The 15,902-nt window shown below is 43.8% G+C and overlaps 1 protein-coding gene across 1 annotated transcript in view; it reads left to right on the forward strand.

Annotated features, from left to right (window-relative positions):
- lcor (ligand dependent nuclear receptor corepressor) overlaps positions 1–15,902 on the forward strand; it is an 81,758-nt gene that overhangs the window by 54,846 nt on the left and 11,010 nt on the right. The window contains exons 4-5 of the mRNA XM_078282717.1: positions 6,256–6,388; positions 13,724–14,212. Coding sequence (XP_078138843.1) covers positions 6,256–6,388; positions 13,724–14,212 — 622 coding nt within the window. The remainder of the gene's footprint in view (positions 1–6,255; positions 6,389–13,723; positions 14,213–15,902) is intronic.

Below are 15,902 nucleotides of genomic sequence, written 5' to 3' on the forward strand. Positions count from 1 at the left end.
CTACTCTTCATACTACTAGTACCTTCCAGCTTTTCACATAAGCCTTCCTACTAACAGATAGTTTGTTAGCCTTCGTAGTCTTCCTACCAACTACATATTTTTATACCTTTTTACTTCTTAGTACTGTTACATTTTAGTACATTTCTAACATTATTACTTGTCACTTTCGTATTTTCTGTTTTTTTCAACTGAATATATATCTACTCTTCATACCTGCTATTCATACTCCTTGTACCTTCCAGATTTTACAAAATAGTCTTCCTACTATCTCCTTCCACCTTTTACACATAAGCCTCCCTACATATTTTCTTACTTTTGTACTTGTTACTATTATGAAATTTTAGTACATTTCTAACATTATTACTTATCACTTGGACACTCATTACAGCTCCTTCACAGAAGTGTTTTAAACTGCCACATTTCTCACAGTTTTAACATTACATACACATATTATACTTTGGTTCAGCCGTTTCAATTTGAACAGACGAGCCACGGTCAGTCATGTTAAGAAACACGCACACGCCCACGCCCACACGTGCCTACACACACCACATATGCTAGGTATTCGTTACTATGGGCTGTCACGAGCAACAGTTTGCACGCTCAGCAATCACACGCATTTTCTCCAGAAAATGCACCTTTCTAGTTCTTTATGCAATCTCATATAAACCAAAATAAACTAATGAACTATCTTTTCTAACAAAATTGATCTTTTATGTGTTTTGACATTTTATCACAAGGTATCCACGGGTCCTTAAACAATCTGAAAAAGTCTTAAAATAAAGTATCTAAATTAACAATTAATTTCCTGTTGTCCTTTTTCTTATTCTGCCCAGTTATTATTTCAGAACTTTCAAAGCTTTTTCCAGCTTTGTTCTTTATTTTGGATTAAATTTAATCTCAGGTAGCATTAAAAAGGTCTTAAAAAGTCTTTCATGTGACTTTCTGAAAGCTGCAAATACCCTGTAACAAGGATTCATAAAGATTCATTTTGATATTGGGAGTGAAGGCTACTTTATGAATTTGATATTTACCCAACAGACAATAATTTTAGCGCATCTGCTACTGCTGTTTGTCTTGGGTTTGTTTTCTCTGAGTTTCTTGGTCTGCTCACCCCATCTTTGGCTTGATTTGTGGGTGCTGGATGGGTGGTGGGGGCATGGGGGGGGGGGGTTTGGTCCATCCCCTCCTTTATTTTTGGGGTGTGATCGAGCAAGCGAGGGAGGGAAGGAAGTTAGGAGGGGGCGTCCTTCCCTCGGCCGTCGCCCATCACTTGTTTGTCGACTTGACCCCGGCCGGCCCCCAAGGTCGGCCATCTGTCTCCTAAAAACACCCCCCCCCCGACCCCCATCTGTCTCGCTCTCTGTCTCTCTCTCTCTCTGTCTCTCTATTTCAGTCCACTCGTCTGTCTCTCTCTCTCTCTCTGTCTCTCTCTCTCTCTGTCTCTCTATTTCAGTCCACTCGTCTGTCTCTCTCTCTCTCTGTCTCTCTCTCTGTCTCTCTCTCTCTGTCTCTCTCTGTCTCTCTATTTCTCTGTCTCTCTCTCTCTCTGTCTCTCTCTGTCTCTCTATTTCTCTGTCTCTCTCTCTCTCTGTCTCTCTATTTCAGTCCACTCGTCTGTCTCTCTCTCTCTCTGTCTCTCTCTCTGTCTCTCTCTCTCTGTCTCTCTCTGTCTCTCTATTTCTCTGTCTCTCTCTCTCTCTGTCTCTCTATTTCAGTCCACTCGTCTGTCTCTCTCTCTCTGTCTCTCTCTCTCTCTGTCTCTCTATTTCAGTCCACTCGTCTGTCTCTCTCTCTCTCTGTCTCTCTATTTCAGTCCACTCGTCTGTCTCTCTCTCTCTCTGTCTCTCTATTTCTCTGTCTCTCTATTTCAGTCCACTCGTCTGTCTCTCTCTCTCTCTGTCTCTCTCTCTGTCTCTCTCTCTCTGTCTCTCTCTGTCTCTCTATTTCTCTGTCTCTCTCTCTCTCTGTCTCTCTCTCTGTCTCTCTCTCTCTGTCTCTCTCTGTCTCTCTATTTCTCTGTCTCTCTCTCTCTCTGTCTCTCTATTTCAGTCTACTCGTCTGTCTCTCTCTCTCTGTCTCTCTCTCTCTCTGTCTCTCTATTTCAGTCTACTCGTCTGTCTCTCTCTCTCTGTCTCTCTCTCTCTCTGTCTCTCTATTTCAGTCCACTTGTCTGTCTCTCTCTCTCTCTGTCTCTCTATTTCAGTCTACTCGTCTGTCTCTCTCTCTCTGTCTCTCTCTCTCTCTGTCTCTCTATTTCAGTCCACTTGTCTGTCTCTCTCTCTCTCTGTCTCTCTATTTCAGTCCACTCGTCTGTCTCTCTCTCTCTGTCTCTCTCTCTCTCTGTCTCTCTATTTCAGTCCACTCGTCTGTCAATTCAATTCAATTCAATTCAATGGTGCTTTATTGGCATGACAAAATGTACACATTTGTATTGCCAAAGCATATTACATGTGTATAACAATATGAACAATGTGAACAGTGTGAAACAAGTAAAATAAAAACATTACACTATTACTACTGTTACTACAATTGTAACATCAATTATATACAAATGTAAAAGGACAAAAAAAAAAAAAAAAAAACTCATTCTGGGACTGGTTTGAAGTGTGAGTGTGTGTGTGTGTGTGTGTGTGTGTGTGTGTGTGTGTGTGTGGGTGGACGGGGTGCTCACTCGCTGTCCCTCAGATTGTGGCATGTCACAATATATTTAGCTGCTGTGTTGCAGCTTGTCTTCTCCTCTCCCAGTAGGATGGCTAGTTTGCTGATGTCAGGGAGGCTTCTGAAATTTGGGTGGATCTGTTCGATTTTTGGGTAATAGTAATTTCTAATTTGGTTATATTTAGGACAGGTGATGATGAAGTGCAGCTCTGTCTCCACCTCTCCCATGTCGCAGTGTGAGCACAGCCTCTCTTCTGCCGGCAGCCATGTTTGTCTGTGTCGGCCTTTTTCCACGGCCAGGCCGTGCTCACTGAGTCTGTACTTTGTCAAGGTGGTTCTCAGTTTGGTCTGTCTCTCTCTCTCTCTGTCTCTCTCTCTCTCTGTCTCTCTATTTCAGTCCACTCGTCTCTCTCTCTCTCTCTCTGTCTCTCTCTCTCTCTGTCTCTCTATTTCAGTCCACTCGTCTGTCTCTCTCTCTCTCTGTCTCTCTATTTCAGTCCACTCGTCTGTCTCTCTCTCTCTGTCTCTCTCTCTCTCTGTCTCTCTATTTCAGTCCACTCGTCTGTCTCTCTCTCTCTCTCTGTCTCTCTATTTCTCTGTCTCTCTATTTCAGTCCACTCGTCTGTCTCTCTCTCTCTCTCTGTCTCTCTCTCTCTCTGTCTCTCTATTTCAGTCTACTCGTCTGTCTCTCTCTCTCTCTCTGTCTCTCTCTCTCTCTGTCTCTCTATTTCAGTCCACTCGTCTGTCTCTCTCTCTCTGTCTCTCTCTCTCTCTGTCTCTCTATTTCAGTCCACTCGTCTGTCTCTCTCTCTCTCTCTGTCTCTATTTCTCTGTCTCTCTATTTCAGTCCACTCGTCTGTCTCTCTCTCTCTCTCTCTGTCTCTCTCTCTCTCTGTCTCTCTATTTCAGTCCACTCGTCTGTCTCTCTCTGGTCTGCTGTGCTAATAGAGCCATGCTGACAGTCTGCTTGTGTTGCCAAACCACTCATGGACGTCAGTGGGAATTTGTATAAAATGTACACAAATAAAAGCCAGTTCATGCATGTAATACAGTAATTACAGATAAGAGTTGAACAGAGCAAGAAGAATCAAAACCAATCACAGCCGCAAAATCAATTAAACTGAGATTACACGAGGTTTATTCAGCTGGTCAATATTCATCTTAGTTACTCTTAGTCTGCAAATTGAGACACAAATAGACAACAGCAATAGTAATTGTATTGCTCTCCTCACCTAATACAATTTTCATCTTTTCTTTATCTATTAGGCCTTGGAAACTCTCTCTCTCTCTCTCTCTCTCTCTCTCTCTCTCTCTCTCTCTCTCTCTCTCCCCCTGTTATTTCCCTCTGCTTATTTGTAAAATGCCAGAGGAGCTTCAGTGGGCGGAAACCATTGATTCATTGAACTGAAGCCATGCAAACTGTCACCAGAGAGAGAGAGAGAGAGAGAGGGGGAGGGGGGTAAGATAAAGAGAGGGAGGAATAGTAAGATAAAGAGAGGGAGGAATAGTGAAGGCCTTAAAGACGCTGTCTCTCATCTTTGTTTTTGTCTCATGGCTACCATACACAAACACAGACCCCAGACCCCCCCCCCCCCCCCCCCCCCCCCCCCCCCCACACACACACACACACACACACACACTCGCACAAATTTCCTGTTTATTGTTCTAAAGACAATGGCAGTAAACTCATTACAACTGACAACCACAGTGAACGCTAACTGTGCCGTTAATCCTTTTCCCTATTCAGAGGCTAAATTCCAATTCCCAGTCAATGGCGGGTTTGTTTCATAACACTGTGGGTGGGGACAGGGTGTGTGTGTGTGTGTGTGTGTGTGTGTGTTGGGTCGGGGGGCCCAGAAGGTCAAGCGTCTCCATGTGCCGATGAACAGACTGTAGGATTTTCATCAGGTCCTTGCTGAACTGCACATGTCTGAACTGCCTGTGGTAGTAACCTTTACAGGACAGAAGGGAGTGAACATCCTGTAGTGAAAACATGTGTTTCCTGGGTTAGAAAAACCCGCCAAGCTCATGCTCCAATAATGAGAAACCCAGTTATGATGCCTGGTTCACTCCCATATTAAACAGGTTACTGTGGTATGGAAACATCTCACTGCTTTCACTGTTGGTTTTCACCGTCTGCACAAACTCAGTGGTTTAGGTGTATTTTGATGTCAACAACAACAAAAAAATGTTGGCGAATAGTACTCACTGTACTATTACTATTAGGATCATCATTTGTTTCCGCTGTATTAGAAGTAATCTGTTGCTCAGGCAAAGAACGCAGCTTGCGGCTGAAACTTTTCATGCCTTATTGCAGGCAAACTGTTCTATTTGTGGACAGGAATATTGTGTTAATTGGTTTATTTATCGCAACGTGGAGATTTACTTGCAGGGAATCAAAGGGAGATGTAAACAGCTTAACCTGAATACGACTTCAACTGGAATATGGCAAATCTGTGCATGTAAACACAGACAGCGAGTGTGAGGCTCAGACAGCAGAGTCTGTTCAGGTCAGTTCAGCTGTCGCAGCGCAGGATTGGGCAATATGAACTTGTTAAGTGGAGTGATACAAAACACATTGACACAAAATAAATGCATTATCATACTCTGTAATCAACATTATCATTACAGATAAAGATGATGAAATGCAGGTACATTCTCTGCAATCCTTATAGAAAAAAATGTTTTGGCTAGTGAAAATGCACTGTGGCCACACTGGCTACTGAGCCACAAAGTTGATTTCAAGCCCTGGTTGTGTGTAGTCATGACTGAAAAATACTTAAACTTTACAAACACAGTTCCTTAAAGGCCCATTTGAAGCACAAGCCAGCCATTTTTTTAATTAATTTCCAACATGCTAAAAAAATCCTTTCAATAGCTCTAACGTCCAACTGGACCCAGTGAGGATCTGGACTATAAAAATGTTGCAATTTGGCCAACCATGGAATTTAAAATGGTAAAAAAAAACAAAAAAAAAAAACATCTATTGTTGATGTGCCTTGGATTTCTGGGTCCATTTTGTTGTTTGGTGTATTTTTCTTATTCCCTGGCCAAATCTAGATGACGTGACGTCACATTGAGATATTTCCACCGCAGCTACAATGGAGTTTGGGGCTAGAGGCAGAGATACCCATGGGAGATACCACAGTAGCTTCTCCACCCACAGTAGCCTCAATAGACCAGAATGCAATGCAGCCGCAAGACATGATGTGTTTTGAGTAAAGGGAGCAACTCTCACTTTTTCTCGACTGGAATAACTCGACAATCACCATTGCTGTCTCCACATATAATTGATGATCTGAAGAGTGTGAGAGTATCTGAGCGTAGATTTCCTTAATTTACCTATTATCCTTTAAAAAGCATCATAATTTCTATAATTCAGTTTGTGAGAGCAGGTGTTATGTATAATGTAGACAATGCAGTTAATTAGTTTAATCTAGTGTGTTAATGTCTATGTAGTTTTTAAATGCTGAGCTAATGTAAATTGACTTGCGTGACAGTGTGTGAGTGTTTTACAGGATGGACCTTTTTCTTACTGATCTGTGTCTTTGTGTGTGTGTGTGTGTGTGTGTGTGTGTGTGTGTGTGTGTATAGGAGCACGCGGTAGGGAACGGCGGCAGCAGCCAGGTGCTGTCAGAGTGCGAAGACTACAAACAGGAACAGTCTCGGATCAGCCGGTTGGAGAGACAGGCCCAAGACTTCCTCAATGCTGTGTTCCACAGAAAAGGTAAGGGATACACACACACACACACACACACACACACACACACACACACACACACACACACACACACACACACACAGTCAAAAGTAATTAGGAGTATAGAATATTAGGAGTGTTGGGAGTTTCTGGAATATCATGGGATTTTTAAAGGTGTATTTCAGTCAGGTTAAATCAGGGAATTTAACAAAAGAGTCAGACACAGTATCTCATAATAAACCTTTAGCTGAAGCGTATCCGCAGTGACTTACAGAGTGCAACAGTAGAATAAACTTAAATTCCTTCATCTCCAACATTACAAGCAACCAACAGTGAAGAGGTCAAGAGCTGAACTCGCTGAGCTCTTACAACAGAGGCAACAGAAGTTTCTTTGTCCCTCGAATGACAGTGTATCATAGAGAAGTATTATGTACAGAAATAACAGCCAGGGAGAAAAGATGTTGTTTTTTTTTCCAAGCCAGGATTTTATACAGAGATGAGACTTGATAGAAGGTGGAAAAGGAAGCCGCTGTACATAAAATAAGTGTGTGGTCAGGCTGAGCTTTTCCACAAATCAAGGCGTTCTTGTAAGAGGAGGAGGAAAAAAGTCTACAGTATTTCAGCGAGTCCATGAGAAAACATGAGAATGACACGCACTCCGTAAAAGTTATTCAAAACTAGAAGGAACTCTATGAGACCGCAAACTACCGCCAACGATGAACAGTTCAACTTGTTAAGTGGAGTCTCTATCTCTGTTAGTTTCATCGTTATGGGCAAAAAACAATAGTTAGATGATATCTCAAAAACTTACAAGTGGATTTCTATGAAAGTTGGTGGACAGATCGGTCCTTGGGCCAATAAACAATTGATTAGGTTTTGGTGGTGATCTGGATCTAGTGTTTTTGATTTTTGAGTTCACAAACATGAGAAAAAAGGCTAAGTATCACGTGTAATGATGCTTTAATGAAGGCTTATTTGTCGAAACACATTAGCCTGATGTTGGTCATTAACAAAAATGTGTCGTAATTGAGGTCTTGACTTTTGTTGTTTGTTTTTGAATAAGTTTTATGGGGTGTTGTCATGGACTCGGAAGTCGATTTGACGATTTCCAGGATTTTCAAAGTCTACAGTTTGTCAGAGGGAAGAGAGCTTTGCAGTAGTCTAATCTACTGCTAACAAAGGAATGAAACTCTTAATGATATAACTAATGATATAATTGACATGACTATAAATATCAGCGTCTAAGATCATACCCAGATTTCTGACCTGATCCTTACTCTTAAGAGACAGAGACTTGAGGTAGACTTGAGGTGCCTATGAGCCTTAGCAGATAGAATAAGTACTTTGGTTTTATCTCAGTTGTGTTGTAGAAAATGATGGGACATCTTGTTTAGGTAAACTGAATCAGTGAATCCACAGGACCTAAGTCACTGGTGGAGAGTGACATGCAAAGGTGTGTGTCTGGATGTTGTGTTTTTGAATAAATTGTCCAAGTGGAAGCATATGTAAATTGAATAAAAGGGGGCCACGGATCGATCCCTGGGGGACACCGCACGTAATATTTCTTTTTCAGAGTTACAGTCCCCAATTGAGACAAAGACATTTCTGCCTGCAGGTAGACTCTAAACCAGTTAAGAACTGGGCCAGAGAAGCCGACCCAGTTTTCCAACCTGTCTACCAGTGTGCACCAGTATCATCTGTATCAAATGCAGCACTCGGGTTCATTTGATACACAAGGATAGAAAGCTTACCCGAGTCTGTGTTGATCCGAATATCATTAACAACCTTTACGAGTGCTGTCGCTGTGCTATGGTGGGCTTGGAAGCCAGATTGGAAATCTGGCAAGAAAGCCACTTGAGGTTACATAATTATTCGATTGCATATACACTCGTTTTTCAAGGATTTTGCTAAGGAATGGCAAATTAGAGATGGGCCTGTAATTACTGATAACTGATGCATCTAGATTTGTTTTCTTTAAAAGAGGTCCAGGACCTTTGTCGCATGTCATCCCCATAGCAAATCATAGCTATTATTCAAAAAGTAATGACATCGCCAAGGGAATAAATCGTGGCAGTGAGTTTTTTTCAGAGAGCTATTCTTTCACTTATACTTGGGGGATTTTCTGTATTCTGACTTATACAGCATTTAACTGAAGGAGCAGTTCTTGTAGTTCTTCAGTAAAATATTTCCACCTCTGCTTGTAGAACTGGTAATGACTTGCTGACACTGCTGAAAATGTTAAGAGACAGTTTCCTGACCCAGAGCCTGAGGCAGACTCAATGGAAATGGACTGAAAAATGTCCAAAATGCATAAGCGCCAGTGGAGAGATAGAAATGAAATGTGAAGCGTTTGAGTCTAACATGAAATATCCTCCGAAAAAAAAAAAGTGACACCTACTCTTACCAAAATGTGTTAATGCATTACATAAGGGAAGGCTTCTGTCCTCCATTAACTGCCAAATGTTGGGGCTATGTATGAGTTCAATGTTAGTCAGACTTTTGGATTGCACACAAACACTGTCAGGATGTACCAGCCACTGACACCGCTCTCCCCAAACTACCTCCTACATGTTCACTGTGTTTTTTTATTCCACACTAAATTATGTACATTTTAACTCATTTTCATTTGGCTGCATCACTCCTCAGCCCGACTTGAGAAGCAAGTCACACCAGTTGTGCAACACGCTGACCCGTCCCAGCAAGCCCTTCATGGACACGGCGATGTGCAGGTCGCCAAGTCCAAGCCCTTAGGCTTACATGAAATGCAGGTTCAACGTCAACCCAAAAAACTAGAACATTTTTAAAATCACTACCAGTCAAAAGTTTGGACCCACCTGCTTGAATGTTCTATGTTTTTCATTCACTTAAAGCCATTTTGATCTACAGGCTTAAATCTAAATGCTTGAAATTAGTTTCTTAGACAAATATAAATAGTGAAGTTGATCCTATGTATGAATTTCTTTCCAAAGCCTTTATCTTTCCATCACGGCAAAGGGCGGCTGCTTTAAAGAATCTAAAATATAAGATAGTTTTGATTCTTTTAACCCTTTTTTGGTCACAAATTCCATTTGTGTTATTTCAAAGTTTTGATGTCTTTACTATTATTCTAAAATGTGAAGAAAAATGCGTGTGTCCAAACTTTTGACTGGTAGTGTATGATGACACAGTAAAGCGTCATATTAGAACAGCTTTGGAAACTGTTTTGAACTGATATCAGGAAGATGTTTAGTGCTCGATTTCACAAAACGATGCAGGCAGCAGCTGAGGACGGCTACAGGGAGGGGAGAGGCAGGGAGGGAGGCAGGCAGGGAGGGAGGCAGGGAGGCAGGCAGGGAGGGAGGGAGGGAGGCAGGCAGGGAGGCAGGGAGGGAGGGAGGGAGGGAGGCAGGCAGGGAGGCAGGGAGGGAGGCAGGCAGGGAGGGAGGGAGGGAGGCAGGGAGGGAGGGAGGGAGGGAGGGAGGGAGGGAGGCAGGGAGGCAGGGAGGCAGGGAGGGAGGGAGGCAGGCAGGGAGGCAGGGAGGGAGGCAGGCAGGGAGGGAGGGAGGGAGGCAGGGAGGGAGGGAGGGAGGGAGGCAGGCAGGGAGGGAGGGAGGGAGGCAGGGAGGGAGGGAGGGAGGGAGGCAGGCAGGGAGGCAGGGAGGGAGGCAGGCAGGGAGGGAGGCAGGCAGGGAGGGAGGCAGGGAGGGAGGGAGGGAGGGAGGGAGGGAGGCAGGCAGGGAGGCAGGCAGGGAGGCAGGGAGGGAGGGAGGGAGGGAGGCAGGGAGGGAGGCAGGGAGGGAGGCAGGCAGGGAGGGAGGGAGGGAGGGAGGGAGGGAGGCAGGGAGGGAGGCAGGGAGGGAGGCAGGCAGGGAGGGAGGGAGGGAGGGAGGGAGGCAGGCAGGGAGGGAGGGAGGCAGGCAGGGAGGGAGGCAGGCAGGGAGGGAGGGAGGCAGGCAGGGAGGGAGGCAGGCAGGGAGGCAGGGAGGGAGGGAGGGAGGCAGGGAGGGAGGGAGGGAGGCAGGGAGGGAGGGAGGGAGGCAGGCAGGGAGGGAGGGAGGGAGGCAGGGAGGGAGGGAGGGAGGCAGGGAGGGAGGGAGGGAGGCAGGCAGGGAGGGAGGGAGGGAGGCAGGGAGGCAGGGAGGGAGGGAGGGAGCTGCTGTGTGTTTTTAGCCTGGATTAGGGAAGCCATGGGAGGGAGGAAGCAGATGTCGGTCCAATCAATGCCGGTCCTAATCAATCTGGCCTCACTCACACAGGCAGAGCTGCCTCTGTAGCTGCTATATATAGACAGATGAACAGTCACACAGGCCCAGGCATGATGGGACACACACACACACACACACACACACACACACTACAGACCTGAGTTGCTCTCCTCATATCCAGCCTCACACACCGGCTCTGCCCTGCTGCAGACTGGAGTGCTGGAGTTTCCTTCCCGCTCCTGGACCTTTCCAGAAATGTTTCGGTCGTGTCGACTTGTTTCCCCTCTCAGGGCGGACGGCAGAATTCCTCAACCCCGAAGGAAATGTTTGTCCAAAAAAATGCCCGCCTGCCAGATCGCTTGGCTTTGTTCTAGCGAGGCGAGAGCCCCCACGTACCTTTGCACCGGCCTGTAGCGTTACACAACCATTTCCCAGAGTCCAGGCGCCAAGTTGGAGTGGCGGCACAAAACCTCACCTGCCAAAACTGAAACTAGGGCAGATTTCCAGCTGAATATCTTCCCTCCCAGTGTCTCTGCACTATGCAAAACACATGAATCCACACACTGGAATAATGTAGTGAATCTGTAAACTTCACATCAACGTTTTGCCCATATTAGGACTTCATCAGGACAGAACAACATGTCTTGTATTGCCATGTCTACATGTCAGGTTTGCTGCAACTATGGAAAGAAAGGCAGGGATTACACACTGTTATGGATAGGTGGGATCAAAAGGGATCACAAGTCACATTTGACAATGCAGAGGAGTAAGCTTGCTAATTAGAGCAGAAATCCAAAGGGAATATCTAGTGAAGATGTAATATGTCACCATGCTAAAAACTGGAATAATAAAACTGCTTTGTCTTTTGCTTTTTTGGCTTGAGAACGAGGCTTTTTAGTCAAATTTGTTTGCGATGCCGGTCGCTCAGTCGTACCAGCGAACCAGAGTGGTTTGCTGGTTCATCGTTAATTAGATAATATACTTAGTTTGTGTCTTATACAGTGAACAGGCAAAAGCCCCTCCTTAATAAAATGATCAGGAACTGAGAGAAATTCTGCAGTACAGAATTGTTTGATTTTCAGGTAGTCTGGTGGCTCATCTTTCTCCTACAGATCACTTCTTGGTGGTTGTTATGTTTTTTAACATTAGGAAGCTCAATGAATTTTAAGCCAGCAGGCCATCAATTTAAATGGGTAAATAGAACAATAACTACTATTTCCTTGCATGATTTAGAAAATCTGACAACATTGGTTCGTACAGAAAGCAGGTTGAGAAAAAGTCATGAAGGGACATTTTGAAAGCTTGATATTTCAAGTCTAAAATTCAAAACAGCCGTAGATTTTCTGCGGCTTCACCTTTCTAGTGTCAAAGCTTGTCCTCACGCCTAAATGATCATCAAGACTTTTACTCTGCAATATTTTCCAAACACTTGTATAGCCCATATTGCTCCTTTAGTTGGATCGCACAACGTAATGCAGGAGAAAGGTCGCGATGTGATTAAAGTGCATGAGTGAAGTGAAACTCGCCAGTACAAATAACTGGTGGAAATCAGTCCTTGGTTGAGCTATGAATGAAAAATACTCTGAAATACAAGAAAGGACCAGTAGAAGAAACAATGCAGGAGAGGAGAAAGAGTTAAAACAAGGGAATCCTGGGGAAAATGTCATGGCGGACCGTGCTCAATAGGAAGGATTAAGTGCTGGATGTATGTGATTTTTGGATTATTTCAGCATAGCTTCAGGATTAGATTTTTGAGATAATGTATTGTTTGGGGGATTTGGGGTCGGCACAGCGGTCCGCATGCAAGTATCCAAATAATGGAACTGCTGGTTTAAAGAGATAAGTCCGGTAGACTATAGTTGAACAGTATTTGGGACAATGCCAGATTAATGCATAAACAAGGGAGTGACATCGTTGTTGCTTCTAACTGTTTTGCTCAATGTGAATTAACCAATGAGATCAATGACCAGTGTTTGCTATGGTTTGTTTTGTCGCAGCAGGGGATGATGGGAACTCTGGTTTTGACATCTAAATATCTCTGACATCTCTTAAAAAATGAACTTGTACCTCTCATACATGATAGATATGATTTTTCAGGAATCAAGAAAAGAATGAGTGTTTTCTCACCGACACCCACATTATTTTGAAATCCTTCAGCGGGACCCAAGAGCACCCATGGGCCACGGAAATCCCACATAACAAAACAAAAACAAAAACACGAACAGCAGTTTTAAAAAGTGGTAAAGCAGTGGTAAAAATGTATATTCTGATCTGAGTGTAATTTCCCCACATTTGTTTGAATTAGATGAGCAAAATGGCCTGGTGATGAATTTTTGATGTCCTTACATTTTTATAGTGTCTCTGAGGAGGCGTTTTCCAAGCTGTGTGTGTGTGTGTGTGTGTGTGTGTGTGTGTGTGTGTACTTTGGGGATGGGGGTTGGGTGGGTTCAGTGTTCAATTCAGTTTATAATATACTTATGTTTTACAATATTATATATTTGCATTTTATAAAGCGAAAGCCCCTGCTTAATAAAATGATCAGAAATTCAAACTGAAAGCAATTCTGTGATAAAGAATTAATTGACTTCATTCAGTCTGGTCATTCAGTCGATCTAATAGCATCTTTCTCAATGAGGTTTTCCTGGTTAAATAATGGTTAAATAAAAAAATTAAAAATTCTCCTGTAGATAACATTTTGTTCATTCTCTGTGTTTTAAAGCTTGTCCCAAGCCTAAATTATCATCAAGCTGGACCATTATGTATTCTGCTGTATTTTCCACATATTAATAGCCTATATTGCTCCTTTAGTTGGAGCATGAAGATGCAATGTGATCAAAGATCATGTATGATGTGCAACTCGCCAATACAAAGAAGTGGTGCCAGTGAAATTAGCTATGAATGAAAATTGCTCTGAAATATGAGAGATCACTAGACAAGTGATAAGAGATATCCCACAGTATATCTAAGAGAAAGAGTTAAAACAAGGGAGAAGAGAAGAGACCTGCTGCATGATGGTGCCGTGCTCAATAGGATTAAATGCTGTTTCTGAGAGATTTGGGGATTATTTCAGTATAGCTTCACGATTACATTTTGGGGATAAAATGGGATAAAATGAGCTGGTGGTTTCCTGGAGAACAGGATGCTGACGTGTTTCTTCTTCTGTTGTGTTTCCCTGCAGACCTCCCAAGTTTCTCAGACCCCCACATCCCTCTAGTGGCTCGTGAGATCATGCAGCGAATGATCCGCCAGTTCGCTGCCGAATATACCTCAAAAACTACTCAGGACGACCCGCCCCCGCCCAACGGCACCATGAAGGACCAAAGCCTGCCGAGAGCAGCGTCTCTGGCCCCCGGCTCCCCTCCCGGACCGCTGGCCCCTCTGGCCCTGCCGGCACCGAGCTCCCCTCCCTCGTCCGCCTCCTCCTCCCCGTCCCCGACCCCCGGGCCGGGCCTCAGCCCCACCGCTGCCTCTGCCTCGGCCCCCGCCTGCACCCTGAACGCCAACGACACGGGAGCCAGTAACGGAGGTGGAGGTGGAGGAGGAGGAGGTGCGGCTGCTGCCTCTGCACAGAACCCCGTCCTCAGCAAGCTTCTCATGGTCGACCAGGACGGCCCGCTGGACCTCACCGTCAAAAAGAACCACGCCGACCCAGAGCCCAGCCAGCAGGGTGAGCACACACACACACACACACACACACACACACAAACATGCATAAACACACACATACAGGCACATAGGCATCATCGGTGTCCTGCATTGTTTGGAAGTAGTTTCAATAAATGTAATGAACTCGCTGTTTAACTACATTTTGCAGTAGTGTGGTAGTTCAGCTAAATAAAAATTTGGATCGTGTTTTTCATAGCGTTTTTTTGTCATTTTGAGGCGTAGATAAAGACCTCATCTTTACTTCTTTGATTTGATGTATTTCTTGTTGAAACAGGATGTTGAGGCGGGACATAATGCAGTGAGGGATCTTTCAAAAGTCTAAACCAATGGAATATCAGTCTGGGAGAGAAAGGGAATTTTATTTGATGGGAGGGGTGCGGAGGGGCGGGACTGTTCAAAAATCTATGATGGTTTTATTGGTTGGAATTTATATTTATGCCTACTAGTGCAGCATGAGGTCACCATGAAAGATACACTGATTTCTAAAAGTAGTGGGAACTTTAACTACTGTAACTACCAACTATTTTTGGCTAAAAAGATGCGTAAGTCCTTGGTTGCATAACTTCATCCCTTTAATTGATTTATTTATTCCTTTAATTGCCAAGGTTGTAAAATTCAGCTGTCACAAAGACCATATTGATTTTAAGTTTATATACAACAGTGTGATGGGCATTACATGGTTTGACTCTAGTTGCTGGCAGGCAGCTGTCAGAGACATTTTTTGTTAACATCCTAATCAGTGGTATGTCTTGCAGTCATGTGGTTTTGTATTATATGGCATTACAGATGAAAATAGAATCATTTTTTCCACTACTCTTTCTCAGAAACGATATTTCTCTTGAGGTTCAGCTTCTTCCAGTGAGAAGTAACTGGTAGCTTATGAAACCAGACCTTCACAGTAGCTTCCCAACACTGGTGTCCCACAGAAATCTTGTATCTCCAATCCTTTTTTTTTTTTTTGGATTGACAACCAACATTGGCAGTGGTTACACATCAGATGTAATGGTTTCACATTGCATATTTACCCGTGTTTAGAAAATGTTTCATCACTTTGAGGCCAAACCACGTTACATTCTTCAAAATGCACGAGTGCCAAAGAAAGCAATTCAGTTTTTTGCATGTGTAGATGCATGTTTTTTTTTTTACACTTATAAAAATGTATATGAAAACACACACAACACACACTTTGGCCGATTCCAATGTGCCGTTAGGAAGTTGATAAGGAAAATGAAATTTGACTTTTTCCTCGCAGCGCTTCACTAAGCTCTGAAATGTAACTGGGAGCTGAATCCCAGCTTAATCAAAATAAAGCAGCAGGGGGTCGGTGGCTCCGTCCCTCAACAGACTGCCGGGTTAAAGGGACAGTTCACTGTTTTAGCCTCCGGGCCGGAACGTGACCGCTCACCCACTTTAATACCAGCTTTTTGGAATCTGCTTAAAGTAAGCCTTCCTGCCCCAAAAACAACAAAAAAATACAAAAAAGACCCCATGCTCTCACACACATTGTCCTCCCAACTCCCAATGCCTTTACCTTAGACACGGGAATGTTGGCTGTGATTATCCTTAAAGCTGGATCATACACACACACACACACACACACACACACACACACACACACACACACACACAATCATATATACACATATGGACAGCTCTTTTTAAAATGGTATAGATCTAGTTTGGAAAAAATC

Source organism: Centroberyx gerrardi, chromosome 3, assembly GCF_048128805.1.
Source record: "Centroberyx gerrardi isolate f3 chromosome 3, fCenGer3.hap1.cur.20231027, whole genome shotgun sequence".
Classification (NCBI taxonomy): Eukaryota; Metazoa; Chordata; class Actinopteri; order Beryciformes; family Berycidae; genus Centroberyx; species Centroberyx gerrardi.